At 39.7% G+C, this 25,343-nt stretch overlaps 1 protein-coding gene across 1 annotated transcript in view; it reads right to left on the reverse strand.

Annotated features, from left to right (window-relative positions):
* LOC131457184 (pyruvate carboxylase, mitochondrial-like) overlaps nt 1-25,343 on the reverse strand; it is a 329,828-nt gene that overhangs the window by 144,412 nt on the left and 160,073 nt on the right. Inside the window, exon 12 of the mRNA XM_058626042.1 lies at nt 24,862-25,044. Coding sequence (XP_058482025.1) covers nt 24,862-25,044 — 183 coding nt within the window. The remainder of the gene's footprint in view (nt 1-24,861; nt 25,045-25,343) is intronic.

A 25,343-nucleotide genomic window follows, 5' to 3' on the forward strand; every position in this document is an offset into this window, starting at 1 on the left:
CTTCACTACATTCTGATGCCTGAAAGAATAACCTTTCCCCCTTTTATCTGTTCTTTTCATATTTCTAGAGCCTGTTGTGTGTCACAAGGGGAGACAAATGACTTATATTCATGATTCCTTTGAGCAGCTCCGATATGGGGTTTGGGGACCAATATATTTGTTCCAAAAAACACTCAGTCTGTCAAGTGCTGTTAAATTATACATGGCAGGGGAGTCCTGAGCAGTGTCGGATAGCTAAATGTTTTAGCTGCTGAGGTACATGAAGTGACACAGGCTGAAAAGAGAAGTTCAGGGTGTACTTTGGTACTTTTGGTCTGTTGTTGAAAGAGTATGAACAGTACTTTTTAAAAGGGAGGACAAGGAAGGTTTAATTCAGGCATATCCAAAGTCCAGCCTGCGGGCCAATCAGGGCCCTCGGTCAGATTTTGTACAGCCCGCAGCTTCTGTTTTATAATGTATTATTTAAGGCCAGGAACAGACTGGGACAGACAATCAGCTCCAGTCACATGGCTTCCGCATTAGCTCAGTTGGTAAGGAGTTGCACTTTGAAAACAGTGTCCTGGCCAGTCGTGACGGCACTCTCCTATTATCTTATCTATTTTTTCATTTGTTCACTCCTGTGTGGCTTAGATTTGGTTGCATTTCCATTTAAAATGATAATTGTGAGGAAAATAAAATTATTATATAGTAAGCAACTTTTACTAACTTTTACAAAAAGAAAAGAAAAAAAATCTTGTACTCCCTGGAGTTTAGACACTCCTGGTCTAATTCATGGCATGTCTACAACAATCAAATCTTGCTTGCAGCACACAAACCATCAAAGTCCATTATATTTTATAACATAATAGGTTTTATTTTGTTTATTGGAATAGAACTATCTGGCAAGAAATAAAAAAAACTGAAAATGTTTTTACGTCTGTTGGCAACAAGGTTCAAGACTCAAGCAAATCAAACCAAACTACAAGTTAAAAAAACTCTGTGTTTGTTACTGTAAACTACAAACTTTCCAACTTTCCCTATGCCCAGATGTTCATATGGTGAGGTCATGACAACAATAACTGCTTTATGTTACATGTTGATTTTTTATGGATACATTGAGATTGTCAGATTAAGGCGTTTTGAGTTCTCAATATAACCCACAGCTCAAGGGCAAGTTCTTTTGACTGTAAAATGTATTATTATCAATATATATATCACAATATAAATCAAGTCAATATTTCAGTAAGGCTGCGCGATGTGGCTTATAAAATATTTCTAGGCTATATCGAGATATAAAGCTGCACACAGGTGCTTCTCAAAGGAGAGTGACAATACACAGTCAATTAAAATACCTACTGTTTGTGATCTGTATTAAGGATGTGTATGTGTTTTAGAAACAAACAGAAAACATTGACTCTAAATCTAGTCAAATTCTGCTGTAACACAAATAATAAGTCTTAAACAGTGTTGTGCACAACACTGTTCAAGCATATCCTCATCTTTGCATATCATCTGTCTTGCTTTTCAACTGAAAGAGCAAATCATTAGCGTCACTAATAAATCTACTTTCACTTTCCGCTTATCCACAGTCTTTCCCATTCATCTATTCCCTTCTTTGTTTGCATGGTGTGATTTTTGCCTGTCCTGCTTTTACCTCTGTCTTTGCAGGGCCTCTCCAGCTCATCATTACCACTCTCAACATTCCACCCACTGCCCATTTCTTCTCCTTTTCCCCAGAAAAGGGAATGAAAGGGGAGCTTCGTATCCTCTTTTCATAATTCTTTCACTCCTCGTTCCTTCTTTTTATCCATGGTGTGGCAACGCTACCACCTACTCCTCCAACTCATCATCCCTGCGGACTTCCTCCAGCCTCCTGATCAGAAGGAGGGTGTGAAATCTTGTAGCTCTTCTCATGTTGAGATGTTCCACTGTGTCTTTTTTTGAGAGGGTGCCGGCAGGAGATGATGATGTATGTGCACATGTGTGAGAGGCAACGGCAGAGAAAGAGAAACAGATACAGTGGGATGTCATCTGTTATGGGCTATCTGTTCTGTTTTGTAGAGAGCAAGCAACAGGGGAGAACAGGAAAAGGGAGTGAGCAGGGGAAGCAGAAGGGTTGAGAAAGAGCAACAAAAATGTGGAAGAATGTCAGGAAAAGATCTGATATACTGGGTGTTGGCGGAAAGGGAATATATACTTAATGATTTTAGCAAATGTGATTAAATTATACCCCCTGCACATATATAAATGGATGGATGGATGGGGGATAAAGCCATTTTGGTAATGAGGGTGTTTGAAAGTATTTTGGAATACTTGACTGCTCTTTGGACAGCTGAGATAACAAATGTAGTGGGTTTGCCAAACTCAAATGAAAGCACAGGGGAAAGTGGAATATGGCACACTGATAAGATCACAAGTCTTCAGGAGGAATGAGTGACAAATGGTTTGCATGGTGAAGAAAAACCTTGTTACTGCAAGTGCACAATTCTCTCTGAGGAAAATTGAGGTGGATACGTTCCTCGTCACCCATCAAAGGAAATCTTTATGACCATAAGATCAGAGGATTTAACACCACAAGCAAAAAGACACAAGAGCGCAGAGCTCTATGGTCTGATGCAACAACCACCCTGCCTGATGATTTTTACTGCTGACAGAAGCAGATTAAGGCAGAGGTTTTCAGGAGTACATTACGTGTCCTCAAATTTCGCCAAAATATATAATCTGTTGACAACATTTCATCATTCAGCAGGAAACAGCAAACCAAAGCTCAACAGTGTGCCGACAACAAACAGTGACATTCAACGCGACACAACAGACAATAGCGTAAATGACAGCAACGGAGCAGCTCCTTTTTTTCTGCTAGATTTGTAGCTGTTTCAAAAAGACGTCAAGCTTTGTATGAGAATAGACTTGACCGTTGAAGAAACACCAGTCGCAAGGGAGTGACACCTTTCAGTCGCCCAATCAGCTGACTGTCATAGGTCAAGCTCCACCCGTACTGTACCATAAGTCTGGTACCCCCAAGAAAAGGGTATCCCAAAGTGAAATGGTTGGGGCTGGTTACTTTGGTACTATTCCCAATAAAAACAAATAGGTACCATACTGAACTGTTCCACGCGGTGGAAACACGCCATTTCAGAGGGAGGAGATGGAATGTCACTGATTGGCTGAGTCACTTATAATATTGTTGGATTTCTGACAGTCTTTGACTGCAAAGGAATTTCAGCAAAGAGAATAAAAGAGAATGATTTTGTTGGCTGGTCAATGACTGTCACAATCCACAATTTAGCTGCAAAATATGATGTACAGGCAAATAAAATTGACCGAGGTCCACCAGGTGCAATGCCCCAGACAGTGTAGGGAATGAATTTATTTTAAGGCACTAAGTGTGTGATATAAGAACATATATTTACAGCCACTGGAAGTCTCAGCTGAGCTGTAATTGGGACTGAACGTGGATCTTTCAGCTTTGCACTTGACAGCCCCCATAAGCAATTAAAGCCCAAGTCTTTATCTGCCCGTAAACACCAATACTACTACTATTAATATTCATACTGATTTAGTGCTGGTAGATATGTCGGACCTTGGCGAGTTGTTTTGATGATGGTGCTGAATGTGCCAGTCTTCATCACTTAGCGGAGCCTCATGAAACATATTCATCAGCATCCTGAGTGCGTGTTATCAAATGGTTGCAGAGAAAAGTACCATGGGACACAATCAGGACTCTCTTAAGGCTCACCATTGATTTGTTTCGGCCCAGAGGAGGCCGTCCTCGGGCAATCATTTATATTTAGCTGAATGGGGTTTTTTTGCTGAAGGAAAACTTGAATTAATTTGAAGAATTTTAATGAAAACTGGAGTATTTCTGACTGCAAGCTGAGATAATGTGAAGTCACACTGGACACTGCACTGGCTTTATCTTCCACATGAGGATTCAATACTAACTGACGTAGGACGAAAGGTGGGACAGGTCACCAGTCCATCGCAGGACAAACACACAGACGAATAATCATTCACACCTACAGTCAATTAGGGTGTCCAATTAACCTCTGTATATTTTTGGACTGTGGGGGGAAACCGGATTATCCAAAGCAAACCCAAAGAACATGCAGACTCCACACAGAAAGGTCTGGCGACCTTCATGCTGTGATGCAACAGTGCTAACCACGTGTGCCAAAAGAAAATAAAGTTGGTTGTTTAAGATCCAAGAGTTATTGAACAGAATGTAAAGTACAAGTGAAATACTAAAGCTTTAATAATGTCCCACTGTTTCCAGGCACCAGCACAAAAATACTGAAGAAAAATATATTTTCATGAAAGATTCAGAGTTTTGTCAGATATAGGGACATCAGATTCACAGCAGTGCTTTGAGCACTCTCCTCAAGAAATCACTTCCTACAAAGAAGAATTTACAGTGCTAAGAAAAATACAAAGCATCTTGTAGCTTGTATAGTTTGTCTTTTAGACAGTAAGAAACTACAAGTTATGCTTTCATTAGCCAAAACATATTCAACACAATTATAGAAGGTTCTTAAACCCTCTAAAAAAACAAAAAACATACGGCAGAACATTTCATATTCAAACACACCTGTTTGACCTCTACTTCTTTAAAAAAATAAAAAATAAACCGGTTACAATTAAAAAACAAACAAAAAAAAACATAAATCACTATTTGGGCCTACTCATTGTTGTCAAAGATTTTCAGATCACTGGCTTTACTTTTGAGAAAAATGACACCAGCCTCCAGTAACAATTTGCTCAAATCATTGGGCTGAAAACTGAATCACACAGTCAGTTTTGCAATGACCTTATGGAGGTTTTCATACAAAAAGGGTTTCATGCGATACAGACCCAAATACTAGTTCAAGAACTTGGGGTTTAGATCAGCCACATGCATGAACATGCTGATTATCCCCTAAAGCCTCACTCAGTAAGAGGTGAGGTTTAATCACTGTCCAATTGTTAGTCACGACTTTTATGAAGTTTGGAAGTGACAACAGTGATGTCACATCTTACTCCAATCCGTGCATCTGGGTACAAGTGTTGTCACACTTGGAGGGAAGAAATGACTTCTCATGTTGGTGAGTCAACATCGCATTTTTAACAAACACGAGGCAACACGCGGCGAGATTTTACAGTAGCATGTCACTTGCCTGCTGGTCTACTGCTTGTAATCCCATGATTAATAGTGCAAGGCACAAACTGCAGTGAACTGTAGGTCATTAAACATCTGCAGTGTTTTACTGTATGCTATGAAGAATGCACTTTCACCTTCTGGGATTTGCTACCCACCAACTGTTGCTTTCTGTGAACTCTGCTACTGCTGAATTTGAACATTAGCATTTTTACTAAAAAATAAATGAACCTTCCAAACACACAGATGGCTACTCATATCTGTATAGACAATGGACATAGTCTTCAGGGTGTTCAAAAAACAATTTACATTACGTTACATTATGTGTCATTTAGCAGACGCTTTTATCCAAAGCGACTTACAATTCAACAAAACGACCCATATAGAGTAACTGACGTTAGATTAATTGACGAGTGGGACCATTCTCCTGCAATTAGGCTCTATAGAAACAGCATGAACTATCTTTTTCTTTGTCGTTTTGAAAACGTTTTTTGTAAACACGGCATTGTTCCAAATAAAAGACGGGGAAGACGCCGACAATGAAGAGAAGCGACGGCCAATACAAGTGCAGGAGAGAGGTGAGATAATGACAATGGTTTTCCCCATGTAACATATTGGTTGAACATACAAGAACCCAGGGTCGACGTTTTGAGTGTGGATAAAATGCCGGTACATACAAATGTAATGAATGGTAAGACTTAAAAAACAGAAACAACTGAAACAAGTAAAAAAGGGACAACCAAACATGTTACTCTATGTGGAGGAATTGCTGAAAAACAAAGCCAGTGAGAGATAGGACAATAAGAATAGGAAAAATTAAGAACAGCAGGCGGTGTGATATTTTGTAATTCCACAGCTCCTTTATCTGTGCATAAACAGCCATCATTAGTTCAACTGTATTTTAAATAGAACAGTCCCCATCAGTGCCACCAACACAGTGTTGCACACCACCTAAAAGTCACTGCTTGACCAATCTCATTACACAGTCCACTACTGTGCTGGGATGCTCATTGTCATCTTAAAAGTCCTGACTGAACATTATTTCCCCCTTAAAGAGCCTCAAAGGGAAGAACAAAAAGAACATTTGTTCTGAGGGCCTTCAAATTTGTCTTTATTACCCTGATTCCACAAAGCCATGGACATCTGTGTGGCCTGCTATGTGGCAACAAGACAGTGACTACAATCTATTGAAGAAAATCAATATCTTTAACAATACTCTGATATAATAATCAACATAGTTTGATATTTGTCTGTTGTATGATGTGACATATTAGTGTTTAGCCATCTTTCCACTGAGTGGAACAATCTGGTTTGGTACAGTAGAGTGTGTGTTTTTTGCTTTTCCATTAGGAATAGTTCCAACATAACCAGCCCCAACCATTACATTCTTTGGCACCCTTCCCTTGGGCAAGCTCTGAATCTCACTAGCATGGCTATCAGGCTCAGCCTACACCCAGCCTACCAAGTAAAGGTACTGTTCTCTGTCAAAATACAAGCCTGACCCAAGGCTTTATACACACATGTTATTAACAGCTTCATTGTTTAAAATATCTGAAATTATTCAGACTGATAATGGTATCGACAGGTACTGGAGCATTGAATAAGTGCTATCATGCCATCCCTCGTCCAATTCACATGTTTCTGATAATTAGTCCAGAAAAGCCTTAAAAACTACCGCTACACATTTCAAACTATTTAAAAAAAATAAATAAATACTGTATTGAATATCTCATTAACCTGAGCATATTGTTATGACCATAGAAAATTCAATATTCTGTGACAGTTTTGATCAATATTATTTATTCCTACTTAACATAACAAAAACAAATTCACAGAAAGTTGACTTTGGTGAGTATTTTTCTCGATATACATTAACACAGACATTATTGTAGGACCTTCATAAGTCTGAAGCAGAACAAAGGCGAGAGAATCGCAAAAGCTATAGCGACAAAAAGAGCTGGAAAGGTCACACACTACATTTTCTCACCTCTTTTGCAACACCTTAACAGCTTAAGAGAAACTGGATCGAGACTGGATCAACTGAAAGTCATCTGTTCATTAGTATGATGTAGACAGTGTGATGTTAAATGGAAACCAGATGTGTTTTGCAAGCAGCTGCTGTGACGGAGAGAAAAAAGAAAAGAGAATGCTGTTAACGCTCGTCTTCATCTTCATTGCGGCCGCCCCCCCCACCATCCTGCGTATTGCTCTCTCGAGTTCAAAGTATTTGTTTTCTCAGCAGCACTGAGCATTAGGCTCAAATTCATTGTGTACTTAAAGTCAAACCTCTGTTATCCTCACATACACACTCACACAAGCACACCCTGTTATTTGGATCTTTGGAAATAAAAAGTGGATCATCCAAACAATCCTTTGCTTGTTAAATTGCCTCAACACTATTTATGCATATTCTTTCACTCAGCCTCTCACTAACTTAATTTTTCTTTCATATGTGGCGAGCTACAGAGTGAAATACCAACAGCTAATTCAATTTTACCACAGGAAAACACCCATCCTAAATCCATCATTATTTCCTATCAGAACTTAAACAACCGCAGGCCTTCTTTTCTTTTTTTAAGTTCAACATTAAATACCTAAACAAAACACACAGTTATCCAGCATTTTTAATGTTTGTGGTGAGAAGTGGTTGAGATTGTAAGTTAATGAATCCCAACCCCAACACCTGTGTAAGGGCAAATCCTTCCTCTCCTTCCCAGTGTGTTAGTCTTGTGCTGGGTTTTGTGTGTCCAAAAACGTTTTATAATCTGATTTAGAATAGCTTTTGGATTAATAGCACATACTTCAATTCCAGCATTGTTTTCACATTTACCGTGTGATTTTAATTATAACGTATCAATGGAATTTAAATATTCCATTTGCAGTCTCCTGACAGGAGAACAAAGAACTTATCCAATTATCTCAGTGTGAACGATTTCAGTTCTTTGACAGACAGCTAAATGACAGCTTCTGCAAATATGAAACCCTCAGACCATTTGGGGATTTTGTATTTTAGGTATTTGCCTGATACTCTCAATCCAGAGGCACTTTGAGTGTTGAGAGTAAGTTCCAGTTCCTTGATAACTGACATGAGGAGTATGTGGAAGGAGGACATTAAAAACTATATATGTTCAGAACAAATTCGTTTTGGCCTTTTATGCTGAGTCATTGTGGCCCTACAGGCTTTGAATGCAGGAAAATCCTGAAATTCATAATTGTAAATAGTCCTATACCACACACTGTGAAATAGACGCATATTTCCTTTAATGCAGCTGCTTCCTGAAGGCTGTGAGGAAACACGCCAACTGTCAGCAAATAACTTCTTTGATCGAGGGCCTGCTGTGTGAAATTCAGACTGGTACTTGTTTTCCTCCACTAAAAGCAGCTTATTGCACAGCAGGCAACACAAACCCACAGCAAATATACTGTACACTAAAGGACAATTTTTGCCAGAGGTGAATGTCTGGTGTCATCTGGTGACCCATTATCAGCAAAGTTTTTCCCTTTGTGCCAAAGAAATGCTACAAATAAACTTTGAACTTTGTATTGACAGAACTGCCTGGACATTTGTTGACAGACTGTTGTGTTTGTTGAGTATTTTCATATCCCCACTGTATTTTGAAAGCATACTGAAGTTCAACTTTACATTTCAGACTGAATTGGCAGCAAAGCTATCAGCAGTTTGTGTTGTTACGTTAATAATGATGTTTCAAGAGGTCGCTAAGAGGGCTTTAGACTTCAACCTTGCTATTTTCCTTCTTTCTCTGAGCCCAGATCAATCTATACTAGTAGTCTAGACTTTCAGATGAAATTGTTCTCTGAAAAGCTTGAAGTAGACAGCTGTAAAGATATGACCTCTACCTGCCTTTTAGCTGTAGAGAGCCTCAACAAGGTCTAAAAAGGGCAAGGTTACTTTTACAGCCAAGAAGTATTGGCTCAAAAATTACACCAAGAAACTTCACTTTCTACTTTTTATGTCTAATTTTTCCATGGTCAATTGTAGAGCCAGACTGGACTACCCTATAATTTCCCCCGAAGTGTGTACATGTATGCTTAAATGTAACGCTGTAATTTGCAAGGAGGCTCATTGTGCCTTCTCGGCACTTAGAGCTGTCAAGAGTAGAAAGGAGTGCAGCGAAGACCGAACAGAAAGAGAGAAGGACATGGTCAGAGTGGAAACAGAGATGATACAGAATGTATTGATGAACTGTGCTGAACAGTTAGCAAAGCATGCATCATTTAGCCTTGCAAGCTAAACAGACACTTTTACACGATGGGAATGCAGGCTTGTAATGGAATTTTATATTAGCTGGAGCACAGTGAGAGCAGATGTACCTCAGGCTCAGTCTGGGAGGAAAAACTTTAACATTAAAACTGTCAGTGCTACTTGGTTGCCAGATGCTGCTGCGGAAACAAGAAAAGCATGCTGCCAAATAATGAGCAGAACTTATAAGGGGATGTGTGATGGCAATTTCCATGCAAAATTAAACTCTGTTTCCAGTATTTCTGCTTCATGAAAAGAAGAAGAAAATAAATCAGTTATGCTGTTTAAGAGCAAAACTGGGCTTGCTAACAGATATGAGTTGTCACCAAAGTTTGCATGCATTTTTCATCTATTCATTGTCTCCTGCTTTATCCTCCATGTGAGGGTCACATGGGGCTGGAACCAATCCCAGCTGACACAGGGCAAAAGGCGGGGTCATACCGTGGACAGTTCACCAGTCCATCACAGGGCAAACATACAGAAACAAACCATTCACTCACACAATCACACCTACGGTCAAGTGTCCAATTCACCACTGCATGTTTTTGGACTGTGGGAGGAAACCAGAGAACACACAGGGAAAAAAAAAAAAGATATAAACTCCACACAGAAATGCCCAGACCTGGATGCAAACCAGCAATCTTTTTGCTGTGAAGCAACAGTGCTTGCCATGTGCTCCACCTTGTGGCCCCTCCATGCAATTTTGAGACATTTGAAAAAAAAAAATAACAGATGCATTCACAGGTGTGGTCATCACTTTTTACTGCATGTACCAATAAACTACATTTAATGCTAGCCCCAAGATGAACCGTTTTCAAACATTTCATTCTTTGTGAGCGTAAATAGAGAAACCAAGTGACCAGCTGGTAGAGAGAGAAATCGAGTTCTGTGTTGCATTAAGCACATTTAATTAGACGGGGAAACGTCGAAAAGAGGGAATAATTCAGACTTCTGGGAAATAGCTGTAAGACAGATGCATGCTGGCCAACACACTTCAAGTTGTATTGCAAGGATTAGGCTGCTGCAAAGACATTTTCTGTCTACGATGTGAGAAATATAGTTACCACACAGATGAAAGTGACAGGGAAGACTGGTTCTCAAAAAGGTTGGGTCTCACTGATCACATTTCCGTTTCAAATGTCAAAACTGCTCTATGCTCGAAAAACTCTTCACTCAAAAATAGAGAGGATAAACTTCTAAAACCAGTTGCTGACAGTGTTAGTGCATCAACACCTGATGGGTTACAGATTGATTTTTGATTATTTGTATTATTGCATCATACATGATAAAGAAATTGTATGTTGAAACTGAAACATCCATTTCATTCTGTGGTCATCAGTGCACCAGAATATTTATGGCTTTTGAGAATAAATATTGTTCAGTAAAGGTGTGACACATTCTCAATATGCATAATTTGCACATAATCTGTTTTCTTCATGGACATTTCTAAATCTGCCAAATTCAAGGCAAGGGGAAGGATTCCTGTCATCAGCTGAGCATCAAAGGGCCTCTGACTTCTTAATAAGGCTGAAACAATTACTCAATTAATCGATTATCAATCAATTACTTAAGTGATCAGTGGGTAATCAGAGGGTTTTATTTTATTGAAACAAGTTTCTCTGATAATTTAGCTTCTTAAATGTGAATATTTTCTTAGAAAAGTTTCTTTGCTCATTCAAGAAATCAAACATCATTTTGTTTTGTCCACAAAACAAGACAATTGACAAGAGATCATCATTGCCAACATTTTTCTGATTTTTTTTTATTTATATGGACCGAACAATAGTTACGCTTGATATGAATATACAGTATGTTTTACATTAGTACAAGTGCGTGTCGGTGTTAACTGTGGATGGAGGGGTGTGACCTAAGATGGTGTTAATTAATAAAAACATGGACGATCACTGTTTACTCAACTACAGTGCATGCATGTGTAATGTTTGTTTGTTGTTTGGCCTTTAAAGAGAGAGTGAGTGTGTTTGTGTGTAATGAATGACAAAGCCCTAAAACCCTTCCTGAGTGCGTGTGTGTGAGAGAGTGAGTATTAGAACACATGAATTAATCAGTGTGTGCCGACCCTTAATTAAAAACTCCCACTTCCTGCTGAACCCAACTCCTTTGTGTGTGCAAATATGTCTGCATTTATATGCATGTCACTGCTGCTGCAGTTCTCAATATTCATGATAAACACCACTGGAAACACCACTTTATACTTCAAGCTGCATTTTACTGTGGTATATTCCCACTTTTTCAACAAACTGGGATTTCACAAACAGGCAGCAAAAGAGTAACAGCATGTTTCTATACTTAATTAATGCACATTTATAGTCGAGTGTTAATTATTCTCCTGACAACATCTGAGGTCAGTGCATTTCCATGAAAGTTGACTTTTGTGCTTCTCAATTTGTGAATGCATTAATGTTCAATTTAATGGTGCTTCGAGTCAAGATCAAGGGTCAAAGGTCATTTTCAGCAGCAATAAAATGCTCGGTCCATATGTTCATTGTATTCACATTACATTAGTTGTATAGAAGATATTAGTACTTGTACTTGCTGCCTACAGCTATGCTTTTAAATTTTGTAGTTCCTCATTTTCACTTACTTTCCCAGCCATTCAGGGTGACAGTAATCCAGCAGCAAAACATAGTTCAGGGTTTCCCCCAGTGCATTATAGCATTACTTGCCCCCCGCCAGGCTAAGCGTCAGTATATAGAGCTTCCAACATTATCACCAAGCAAGCACAATAGCGACATCTTATGGTCAATACGTGAACACATTGGGGGTGTGAGGTCAGGTGTATTTTTTATCACCTGAACCTCCAAAACCACGCCCCCTTTCTACCTGTCTATACGCTAGCAACTTCATCGAATAACGTGACATGTCATGGAGAAAGGGTCAAAAACGTTGGACACCTTCTTTTTCCGAAGTCTTAGGATGCAATTCGACCAAATGTGGTTTATTTTTCACCATACCTGCAGTCTACATACTTCCATTAGTGTGCAGCCCTAGTAAGCCCTTGGTATAGAAGCCTGAAAAAAAGTCCTCAGCAGCAGATATTTCAACTGCATGGACTGACTTTTTACTGGCAAACTGTCTAGGGTGTACCCCGCCTATCGCCCTATGTCAGCTGAGATTGGCACAGCAGCACCCGCGACCCTCAACCGTTAAAAATGGATGGATGGACTGACTTGTTGTCTCCAACTCAAAGTGATGGGCCCAGCACTCATTCTGGTTTTGGAAACATTCAAAAACAAACACTGGATCTGCTTTACAAGGTGCCAGGTTCTCCTACGATATGACCAGCCTGGTGTGCTTTTGATCAGGGGTCAAAAGCTGTGGCAAAACCTTCAACATGCCAAGTTTGTTGTGCAGAATGTTCTCTACTCCTTCACAGGAGATGCTCAGTCAAACATCTGTCATCATCACCATGCGGTGAATCAATGTTTTCTTGGGCAGTGGCTGTGGCAGGATATCTAGGTCTTGGGTCATCTTCAAGGTGTTCCCTACGCCTTTTGAATTCACCTGCCCTCTATTGCACAGTTGATAAAGTCAGTGCTCATCCCCTTATGTAGCAACCATGTCAGCATGGATGTCCTTTGGGGTAACCCATTTCTGCATGTTTGGTAACACCACAGTACCAATTCTGTCCATCTTCACAAAAATGTCTCTCAAACTAATTTTTATACAAAAAGTCTTTAATTAGCTACCAAATGTGGGTTTACCTGGAAGGAATCAATGCAGTCCGTATCATGGAAGGTTGAATGTAATGCATGCCAAGTTTCACTGCTCTTAGTCAGCCTACTATCTTTTCAGCACAGTCTCGTACTTTCTGTGAACTTTGCCGTCACAATCTCAGCAGAGATGGGTAAAAGTGAGATGGCTTACTTTACAATGATGTGACTGACAATTTTCAACAAGAAGATCTATTGAGAGCTAATTTTGTGGTGGATTTTTGTTGGTAACGATGACTATTCATTGCACTCCTCGTAGACAACATGACAAATTAACCGCTCTCTTTTGAAAGTATAATACTCAAACCAACTAATCAGATTACAAACCCTCAGCAAAGTCATTAGCCTTCTCTGTTGTTTCCACCTCTCATTCTGATCACTAATTCATATTAACACAGATGTCCAGTCCTTTGCAGGGGGAGCCAATGTGTGTGCCGGTGTTTGAGAATGACAACAAATGACAGGAAATGAGGATATGTCACAGATGTGAAGAATAAAAAAGCATGAAAAGGAGAGTGGGCATTGAGAGAGTGAAGCAGAACAAATCAGCACAAGAGGAAGCTGCTGTGAGAACACTATGTCTTGTGCTTTGAAGTGGGATTCATATTCAGTCCCAGCTATACTGCTGCTGTACATGTACACTCATTTAGACTGTGTCTTTCAATGTGCTGAAAACACTCAGAAACCACTATCAAAACAAATTCTCTATCATTACATTTGTGCATTTCTGTGGCAGGCAAACAAATGTGTCCAAAAAGACATTGTTAATGTATGATTGGAGAAATAATTTTCCATTTTTAGAACTGAGAAGTGGGGATTAAAGGAGCAGATTCACTTCATCTAAATTTCGAATGCTTCACCCTGAAGTTATACACAAGTAGAAACAGTGCTATCTTCGTTTTGATTCAGTTTGCAGTTCAAACATCCAACTTCTCTTCTCGATGCCCATTTTTCCCTCTTCTTTGGTCTCCTGCTTCCACTGCGCCTCCGATGCGGCCCTTTCCCCCTCTCATTTTGTCGCGGCTGATTTGCAGCCGTTTAATCCCGATTATCGCTTCAAAGTCGCGGCTGACACCATCCAACTCGAACTTGCTGTGTGTGAGCACAGCTACGAGATGCTGATTGAACAAGTCGGTCCCGTGTCTGTCGTTTGACGGCCTGCGAGGCCGTCAAATGTTTGTGTTCACGTGTCATCTGAGCGAGCGTGCGTGTGCATTGTAGCAGACTCTTAAGCTGGAGTGGCAGTTTTAGTCAGAAAGCCGTGTTTGTGCGAAAACATACAAGACTGTTTTTCCCTCATAAAACAGCTGTTTTGTTGTAAGTGATTATGCACTGCGTGTATGTGTTGAAATGAACAGCTGGGTGCTTACTGGCTTTATGCTATGTCACTTTAACAAGGCTGTCCTCTTTTACCTTCTCTGGACATTCTTATAGTTTCCTCATTTCTTCACATCGTTAAACTCATCACGTCCTTCTTGGCTCACGGGAGTCTTGGAGATGCACAACTCTGGCATTTTTATGTTGGACTGAAATTTTAAAAAAAAACATTTTAATAAGAAATCTTTGCAGCACAGTGGTATTTCTATGTTAATCTAAAAGTAGTCTTGTAGTATATAAACTTGTCATTGCCTGAAATGATGACATTTCTCTCATGTGTATTTGAATTTTTTATGCTTTTACAGCCTTACATTTTGTGGATCTCTTAAGAGTCAGTCTCTCTTTCTTCTCATGCCACTAAACAAGTGGTAAACAACTGGGCCTGTCATTTCTGTTTTTCTCCCTGTCGTATTTTAGTTTATACTACTTCAGTTCTACATTCATGCATGCATCATCCATCCCAATGGACTGTATATAAAACTAACACCCATTGTGAAGCCCTGGCCAAAACTTCATAGACATCACCTGCAAACAGGCTCCTATTAAACATTAATATCTGTCAATCACACTGGTGTCCACTCATATGTGCCTTATATGTTTTGTCATATTTTCCTTTAAATGGGAACACAATTTACAAAAACAATCTATTCTACTGACAAAGACCATAAACGAGTGTTTAAGACCATTAACTCATCAGCCCCCTGGTGGCTAACTGCTACTCCTGTCCTACTTCCTGTAAGACTATGTCCAAAATAAGGCACTCACCAATCATGAACTGACAGTGAGAATGCATGACATTTATCTTTTATACAATTTCCTGCGATATGCATCCAAACATGCATGCAAGATTAAGTCCTGTGCATGTAGGGTTTGTAAGAGCTGATAATGTAACAAAAATAAAATGTAATAAAACCTCATAAGGTAAAAACTGGTAAATCAATCTAAAGTGTAGAGTGTATAACCTCTTCTGGCTGTTACACAAGCTCCTTGTCCAGTCAGTGTATGACATGCTCCAGACTCCAGTGAACCTCTGCTGCTGGGGCACAGTGGAGATACGTGCATGTTCCTTGTGTTCTGAGACTGGGACTCTGACACCACCAACAGGTGCCAAAGACTGTAGCTGAAACCATCTACTCAGCCATCGCCAGTTACAAACAACAGAAACCAGCAAAGCTGTTCATCTCCTTTATAAAGGCTGGGAACACACCGAAGGGCAACAACAGGCCTCCTTGCAACGACCCAGGACTGGCAGTCGAGGATGACCTGGGGAAACAGCTCCATTTCCCAGAGTCTATTACAGCAACCACACTGAGACCAGACATGGTCCTCCTGTCAGAAACAACTAGACAGGTGGTAATAGTGGCGCCAACAGTCCCGATGGAGGAGGCCACAGAGAAGAAGGGAGCCAGGTATGCTGACTTGGCAGACAAGGGTGGAGCACTGAGGCCGCAGAAAGGGCCTCAAGGTGGCTGTGGCTTAAAAGGAGCGAGCCGTGGAGAAATGCTACTCAGACACGAGTCAGGGTCTGATCAGCCCCAGCTCCACCACCCTATGACTCCAGGAAACATCTCTGAGGATGTGTCTGAATGCATCGCAAGATGAATTTGAGAAACGTCGTTGTTATATTATCAGCTCTTACAGGGCTGGGAAACATATCCATATTATATCTATGCCGTGACATAAGGCAAGATATGGTCTTAGCAGAATTTGACCATATACCATGATAAGTTTTTCTCCCATATCGCCCTATCCTATGTGTATGTGGTTCTTCCAGAGAGATGTGTCAACTGATGTGTAACTAAACCTCTCCTCAGTGAGAGATGAAATGTTTATCCTCTCCCCTTTTTCCTAAATACTGAGTGAATAGTCAGTGGATGGATCAGTGCCTCGGTCGATTTCTGACTTCTATCCAGAGATGAGGGGAAGAGTGCACATCATTTTTTACTAGAGTACCACTCACTTCAAAAGAAGGATGACTGGTTATATTACTAACTGCAATTAAAAGGCAATTAATGGATGAAGTAGCTTTTCTGCAATTATGTATAATTAAATTTTCTTCAGTGTGCTATGTATCTTTCATTTTGGGATGATTCAATGCTCTGCAATAGCAGGAATACTTAAGGCGAAAGACAGAGTTGTGGATGTTCCTTTGTAACAGAAAAAAGTCAGAGAAATCTTTAATGGAGCATGTCCAGTCCACTGATTTACTCGTGTTCATGCAAATACGCACACATAAATTGGAGCTTAATTAAGATGCAATTCGGGCAATCCTAAGTGCTTGGTGTGAGAAATAACTTGTTGATTTGGCTAATTACGGCAATCCGTCAATGTAATTATCATAAAAGGGCCAACGTGAAGACTGAAGACATTAAAATATGAACCTTGAAAAAAAGAGGAAAAAAGCAGAACATGTGAAAACTACTCAGTGAGCTGTTGCCTGAAATTACAGGCTGAATTAGACTACATGCTTATGAGGTAGTGAAGTGAAGTGAAGTGGGTGAAGAGGTGGGGGCATGAAAAATAAAGTAGGATCGATGTTACTTGACAGAAATGATTTGATCTTGTGTGTGATGAAGGAGTTGTGACAGTGGAGACCAAACAGCTGTTCACCACGACACAGGTGAACACAAACAAACAGACAAGGTGGAAGAGGATGAATCACAGGTGTCCTGATATTCAGGTTTTATTCTAACAACACAACAAATACTGTATAACTACAATATTATATTCTGTCGCAAGATAAGGAAACACTGAAACTGCTAAGGGAATAGATATGAGATGATTTATGGATATCACTATTTCCATAGAATTAGTTGAACTGCGAGAAATAAATAGAAATAAGGATTCAGAGATATAAGCCAACAACAGATTGAGAACACGATGATGATACTTTCCTCCAAAGCAAACATGAACCTGGTCCAAACAATGTCCAAAGTAAAATACATAATAAAATATATATATATCATAGTCTTTTATTGAAAAGGAGTTTAAGGCAGCACAGGGATGAGAACAGTGGTAGTGTGGATTACTGTAGAACCATGGATCTCAAACTGTGGTATAGAAATACTATTCTACTGTATTAGGGTATGATAAGAGTGGAGCTATGTTGACATAGTGCATCGAAAATGAAACAAAAAGAATAATAATAATTAGAGTCACCTTATCTCACGCTCCATCTTAATCTAATTTGGCTTTACCAGTGTCTGAAGTATATTTGAGGAAGAGGAGGATGATGAGAGAGCAAATTATCTTATTGGGAATAAATCAGCCTCCTATGAAAAGTCTGTAGCTGACTTTGCTCAACCTATTTACACCGCTGTATTTTAAGGTTGGCCATAATAGTGTTACTCCGAAAGGTCAATATTTTCTCGGGTGTTACTATGAAAGGTTTCAGAACCACTGCTATGCCCCACCACCCCACAGTACGAGCCTGCACACACACCCACAAAGGTCAGCAAGTAAACTAAACCACACATTTATCTAAAACTAAAATCAACAACTAAACCAGCATAAGTCAGTTCTTGCCACAGACTCCGTTCATATGTTTTTCCAGAAAAAGGCTCTTTGAGGATTTTTAAAATCATCAGCCAGACATAACTGCTGGTGAGCTACTTTTGGCCCATGGGCTGCATGGTGCCTACCACTGGTCTATGATGACTAAGCTTGGCTGATTTGTTGATAAATGGGGGAGATTGTGTTAATACTGTGCCATGCCTGGATTTACCTTTAGAGAATGATGCTCGCAAGCTAATGCAAATTTCCAAATTGGAGAAACATACACGACAATCACGGACGCAAAAGAGGAAAGCGAGACGGATAGCGGACAGCGAAGGAACAAGCAGACATGTGCAACGTTTGTTTACTACGGAAGTGGAGGTGAAACTTCTCCTGCTTCTACTTATGAAGAATTAGACAACACTGCAGTTGTCTAAACAGCCCATTCTGACTGAAGGCTTGATGCATGTGTACACACACCACAATCAAATCATTTCATTTTGCGTCCATGTAGAACGCAGACCTTGCACATGTAAACATAGCTAGTGTGTCTCTCAAGTGGCTCAAAATTCAGGATCTTTTCACCGTGGTTCCATGATGGGATTAGTGTGCAGTGCTAGTAAAGTGCTACGGTCGGACATGTCCAGTCCATGTCAGTGCACCGACTCAAAGAGGCATGAGTTGCCAGACTAGCAGCGCTTATTCATTCTTATGTTCTTATGAAAATGACCGACATCCCCACCTTCTGTTTGCAAAAACAAATAGCTTGAGAGTTCTGTAAAAGAACAGTGTTAATACATATCCTCACATATTTTTTTGCGGTAGCAGGTAAATGGCTTACGCATGCGCATGACGTACACTACACCACTGCATGAGAATGTGTTGAGCTGAAGAGGGCTTGTGATCTGGAAGGTGAAAATGAGGTAAAGCAATGTGTCTTCAAGGAGCCTCAAGTCACCTCAAACACTCTCACCGTTACGGATTAGGAGTAAAGATGAACTGTAATGAAACCACACTGCCTAAAGCAAAGCCTCTGGTTCACAAATATATAATGTCTAACCAAACTTTAAATAGTCACAGGCAGTCACACACAAACACTCAACTTGACTCTGGTCTAGCCAAGAGGATGAAGAAAGTTTCATCTCTCTTGTTTTCCATCTCATTCCAACTGTGACTTGCGTAATTGTCTGTACCTGACGCATCTGTGAGTGTCACATGAATCACAAATCTGCACAATTGTGGACAGAAAGCATCTGATGTTTCGCAGTGAGAGGGCACATGTTCCCAGCCAAGCTCATTAATCATTCATTTCACACACAAATTATAAAATAATCTGGACTGCTTTATCACATCACATTCTGTTGTGCTGACATAAAGCAAATAATATTGCTCCCTTATCAACCCACATACAATATACTACTATGTTTTTAATTCATTGTCTCATAAGGCCCAAGGAGACTTATTTTTTGGGGGGGAAATAAGCTCATGAATTCTAGTTTGTTTGTGTATAACTATGCAAATGTAAGAAGAGTATTCAGCTTTCAACACTTCTCCCAGACACTCTATGTTCCACCTTCTTTGGTAAAGCACCGCCTTTGTTCTCCGTCTGGATGTGTCTCTCATGTCCTGTCATTGGGTACTGTATGTATATATCTCATCCTTTGTGTGCACGCACACACAGAAATTAGGAATGGACATGTCTAGTGAAGATGCTGTTTGACGGTATTATTCACCACTTATTAAAATATTCTAAACTCCAGCGCATGAGAGCTAGTGATATTAATGCAGGATTCACCGCATCAGCAGCAAAAGAGATGCATTCAAAGACCCTAGTAAATGTCATCACTTCTGCTAGATCTGACAGCATGTTGAGCTGAGAGGAGCAGCTTCATGATGCATTCAGAGACCCTGGTAAATGTCATCACTTCTGCTGGTTCTACAGCATGTTGACCTTAGAGGAGGAGCTTCAAGATATATTCAAGGAACCTACTAAACATATGTGAAGTCATTGGAGTAGAAAGATTAGTTTTTATGAACACAATCACTGATAAAACATTTGTTTTGTGTCTTTTTTAATATTAAGTCATAATAACTGATCGACTTCCTATAATCAAGCTAATAATTGACCTCGTGCCCATCCCCAACAGAAATGTCTGCACATACACATACACTAAAATTCTAACATGTGCACACAAGAGAATCAGACTTTGACAGATTTAATTCCACAACAGAGAACAGCAGAATGTTATCAAATGTCAAACCGAGTCACTCAAACTCTGGATGGTACAGTCTGCTTTTCACTTAAACTTAAAGCTTATATACAGTATGTTGGAAAACGTAGCAAGGAAGAAAAACGAGATCTCGAGTCTGCTGACAATGTCGCATTTTTCTTCACTGGGAAGTTAAAAAAAAACAACAACAGAGGAGTTATGATGTCAGCCTTCAGCATCATATCTCTGTGGCCAGACTAAAGCTTTAATAGGCCTTGGTTTTGTTGCGGCTTCTTACTTGAGGCATTCCAATATGGCACAATCAACACTCTCCGAGACCAAGCTTACAAAAACATAGCAAAAAAGAAGACACAATAAACCAGTCCTCGTTTTCACTGGTCAAATTTGCACTTTGAATGCACTTTCTTTAAGATCCAGAAACAAGAGATACACAGAGTCGCCTCAGTTTAGCCACATATGTATGCTAATTTATACACAAAATGACACCGAAATGCAATTAATCAACTTCTTGGACAGACAACCACACTGGGTGGTGACTCACTGGATGACAAAGGTTATCCACATAAAAGTGACATCACATTCAATGATAAACTTCAACAACAATTTCTTCACACTAGTAGAATATATTAACAAACAAAAATGGGCATATCAAATAGTCCTATTCTGTGATAGATAATCCAGGTTCTCAGGAAGCATCTGTTTTTCACTGTACAAAGCTAATCAATGACACATTTAAACTGGTGAGGCCAGGTGGGTGCAGTTCATTAGCTAATAAGTCAGAACATGTGGGCTGTCGGCGTGTTTTACTGTGTCCTGCATGTTTTTCATGTTGACAGTGAAGATATAAAAGGACAATAGAGCAACGGAGAGTGAATAGAAATGAGGATCTTAAGATGATTAGGCATTAGTATTCACAGATATCCTTTTTCAAGGCAATACATAAGGATAATTCTGTTCCATCTTTAAAAACAGACATTCACAACCAAGGCTCGCTGTGTTTTTTTCCAATCTTGGAATGTAGATTCCACTAGGCACATAGTACGGACTTTAGACCCTAAGCCTATTTTGTAGGTCTCTACTCGGAAATTGCACATTTATAATGAAATGAGTATATATCTGCAAGCACAAGGTCTATTTGAATATGTTGGGTGTCATAGTAAAGAGGACACTTGTGAGATTTGTTAACAGGTTAAGAGTAAATGAAGATGGCACACAACAACAACAACAACAACAACAACAAAAAAGAAATAATTTCAGGCTTGCCTGAAAAATAATAATAACATTACCTCTTTGGAATGATGCAGCTGCAGCTCTAAACCTCTATCAAATCATAATACAATATGTGAATATTATCTCTACAAAGGTTGACTCTGATAAAGTGAAGCAAAACTAAATGAGAGGTTTTAGTACAGAAAGTACAGACATGGTCTCATTTGCCACATTTTGGCACCATATGTGCCCTTTGCTGTTTGTCACATTTTAATTTGAAGTTTATTTTGATGTGCAACATCACTATATTCTTTTGTGTTTAGTGCATTATTCCACACTGTGTTTACTAAACAGAGGGTTTAAAGGGTTTTAACCCACCTTCCTGTTTAATATATTACTTTAAAAAGTGACTGAGGTAGGGCCATCGCGGCAATTGCAATACCACAGTTATGCCCACAGCAGTCAAACTCAGCGTTAGCCTCCAAAAAATGTGTTCTACGATAAGTTAGGATAATCCTTTATTAGTCCCACAATGGGGAAACAAATGTAAAGCTGACTCCTCTTCTTCCTTACCAAATCCACATGAATTACATTCTTAAACGCTCCATTTATTGTGCATTTTTCTTGTCAGTAAAAAATTATAAATTTATTTTAGCTGTATATTCTACGTGTAACATCCAGGATTGTTGTTTGAAGACATGTAAACATTTTTCTCCATGGCATGCACTTATCTAAGGGGTCCCTTGTTCCTCTTATATTGATAATTGTATATACTAATCCTTCATTTGTAAAGACAGGGTTTTATTTGCCACATCACTGTTTTGTCTCACTGATTTTTCATTAAGAGACAGTTTTCTGTTTTACAAATTGCTTTCAACTGGAGCCACTGCAGGAGAGGTAAATTAAGTTGGTTGTTAATACAAACCACTGCAGTGCAGGACACAGGACAGTGTCCTGAGGGCCCATCAAATCTAGGCTCACATCCATCTCTTGGGGGAATTTAATCAATTAAAACTGTGCTGACAGTTTGTATAATGCACTCCAAAGTTAAATAGGAGCATTAGAGCTGAGCCAACCAATTGGACTTGCAATTCTGCCTCATCATGACAAATTCAAAAGTAACTGAGGAATTATTGAATGAGCTGAGAGAAATGTCAGTTCCACCGTCTACAGCTTTGTTTTCGTCATGATATCGTCTCACTAGAAAAGCTTGTTTGAAGCTCAGATAAGATTTTTGACTTTTAAATCAACTGAAATGTCATTTAACTGAAAAACACACAATTGCCAATGCATATAATGGCAACTTAAAGACCACCACAAACGTGTAGTTAATTTAACTGGTAAATGGTCTGTATTTAATGTATATATTGATATAATAAACTACAGTTTTGTCATTCATCCATTCACACACGCATTGATATAGCACATCTATGTGCAGAGTATTTTCTCTACAGAGCTCCCCCCTACAGTTTCAGACATTTTTTTTTCTCACAAACTTTCAAGGATTTCAAGGACCCGTGGCAACCCTACTGGCTAGAGTATGTGTGTAGTGCTATGAAGCAATTTGTGTTTCCTGCAAGACTTTGTGATTCTGGTCGATAACCATGATCTTACAAGGCTGGTTTTCAACTAACAGGCAATGAGGGGAAGGGTGGGGGTTGGAGACAGCGCCCAATCTAATGTCAAAGTCAACTTGACATGTGTTTTTACACAGAACATTTGCAACCACTTACAAAACTACAAGAATGCTTTCACGTGGGGCTTTTATAAGCTCCCTGCATGCATTGTATCAGACTTGTCTTGATTGCAAACTGTTCACCTTTAATTACAGAGTGGAAATTAAAGATGCGAGTTTGCAAATTGCACATGCGTAAAATAAAGACGGCGGCAATCAAAAGGACACCCACGAGAGATCTTATTAACGCTGCTGCTTGTGTTTAGTTCGACTCTATAGATAACTGGCTTTGTAAAACGTGACAACTTAAGAACGTCAGAGACTATATGCATTCAAGTCGTGTCACAATTTGATAACAACAAAAATCTACTTTGATCTTTGCACAAAGCTGGCTGTGTACTACTTAAGCCCATTAGGAGTACAAATATTAATGATGTAGAGTGCACTACATATTCCATAACCTGATACGGAGATAAAACACTGAAAATAAGCAAATACAAAAGGTGAAGGAGATGTGATTTCGGTTATGACACAATTTGGCTCTACATGGATGAATCTCACCACTCATTATTTTTAATTGGCTCGACTTCTTCAGTCTGTTAACACAAGCTGCTGTCTGTCAACAACCATCTGCACTTGCTGATGTTAAGACAACCTCATTCAAACTAGAGGCTAGAGGCCTCTGTATTTTTGAAGAGACATGTCCTGCGGCAGTTCTAGACACTGACAGTGCACATTTTTAACTTTAAAAGCTGGGAAAGACGAGTATTATAGGGCATGTAGATGCCAGATAGGTCACGCAGAGATATAAGGCTTCGGTTTTGAAGAATCCTTCAAAACTTCACAGCAGGTGATACCTACACATCTTCAAACAGCTGTCTCTATTAACCTTTTCAAGCTTTTTTTGTGTTTTTTAAAATGTGCAGTGGACTGATTGAAAAAAAACAAAAAAAACCCTCAATGACAGAGTCTGTCAAGCTGACGTGCACATGATGGTTTGGCAATGTAGATCCGCCTCATCTCCCTCGGGTATACAACCATTTGAGTTTTAAATACATTACACTTTTAGCATTGCTCACAGTGTGGTGGGCTCATACTTCACAGCAGATCACAACAAGAGAACAACAAAAAGGGCTGGCCCAAGACTTCCAGAGGCTCGAAGAAAATTTTCATTCTGGGGCCCTTTATCAAAGCCATTAATAAAGCAGTAAATTAGCAGTAAAAACAACAAACATGACGCTTCTGGGGAAATTCTGTGATTCAAACATTATCTTGTCCTCTGCTTTCTTCCTCTTTCATATACACATTTCTGAGGCATTTTGCATGCTCCTCTCTCATCTACAAGAAATTATCTGCAGCACAGTGTGCACATGCACATGAACACCCTGGATGTCGCTACCTAAGCTCTAAGGGAGTAACAGTATCACTGCTCCAAAAGCAGCACTAATCATGATCTAGCCTATTGTGTTTTTTTTCCTTTCAAACAAAGCCATGCCTTGGGTAATGCTATCATCATCCGCAAACAATAAGATAAAAAAAAATGACGATAATGAAATACTCTAGGGGGCCCTAAGCCTTGAGCCGGCTATGATCTCTGCTGTCATGAATCTTCTCTTCTTGTGTCACGCATACAGGACCAAAAACTGTCATTGGTCCAGACATTTGCACAAACTCCAGAGGTCAAACTTTCTCACCCCACAGGAAATCATGAATACTACGAAACGCAAATAAAGCAGAAATGAGCTTAGAGCAGCAGCAGCACGTCCTACCTTGACCCCTCGGACTCTGAACTCGGCCAGAGCGCGGCTCATCTTGGAGGCTGCAGTCTGCAGGTCTTTCCCACTGGCAATGACTTTGACCAGGAGGGAGTCATAGTGGGGTGAGATGACGGCACCCTGGAATGCCGAGGCACTGTCCAGACGGATGCCCATTCCTTCACCACTTCGGAAGACCTAGCAAGAAAACAACAACAATGCAGAATTAACTATTTCCAACACTGGAACATTTCTTAAAAACATTGTTTCCCCTTTGTTTTAAGTAGTAGAGTATGATTGGCTCATTAACCTCCAAAAAGCTATGTAATAATAATATTTGAGTCAACTGTGTGCAGCTTCTGCAGCACAGTTATCAACTTTATTTACAATGCAAAGGACATAATAATGGTACAAGCATTTACCATCCACTGTCTGGGTCAGTAGAGGGTCAACATTTGGTATTTCCCTATTTAAACATTCCAGAGGAGATTTTTTTT

Source organism: Solea solea, chromosome 3, assembly GCF_958295425.1.
Source record: "Solea solea chromosome 3, fSolSol10.1, whole genome shotgun sequence".
In the NCBI taxonomy this organism is placed as follows: Eukaryota; Metazoa; Chordata; class Actinopteri; order Pleuronectiformes; family Soleidae; genus Solea; species Solea solea.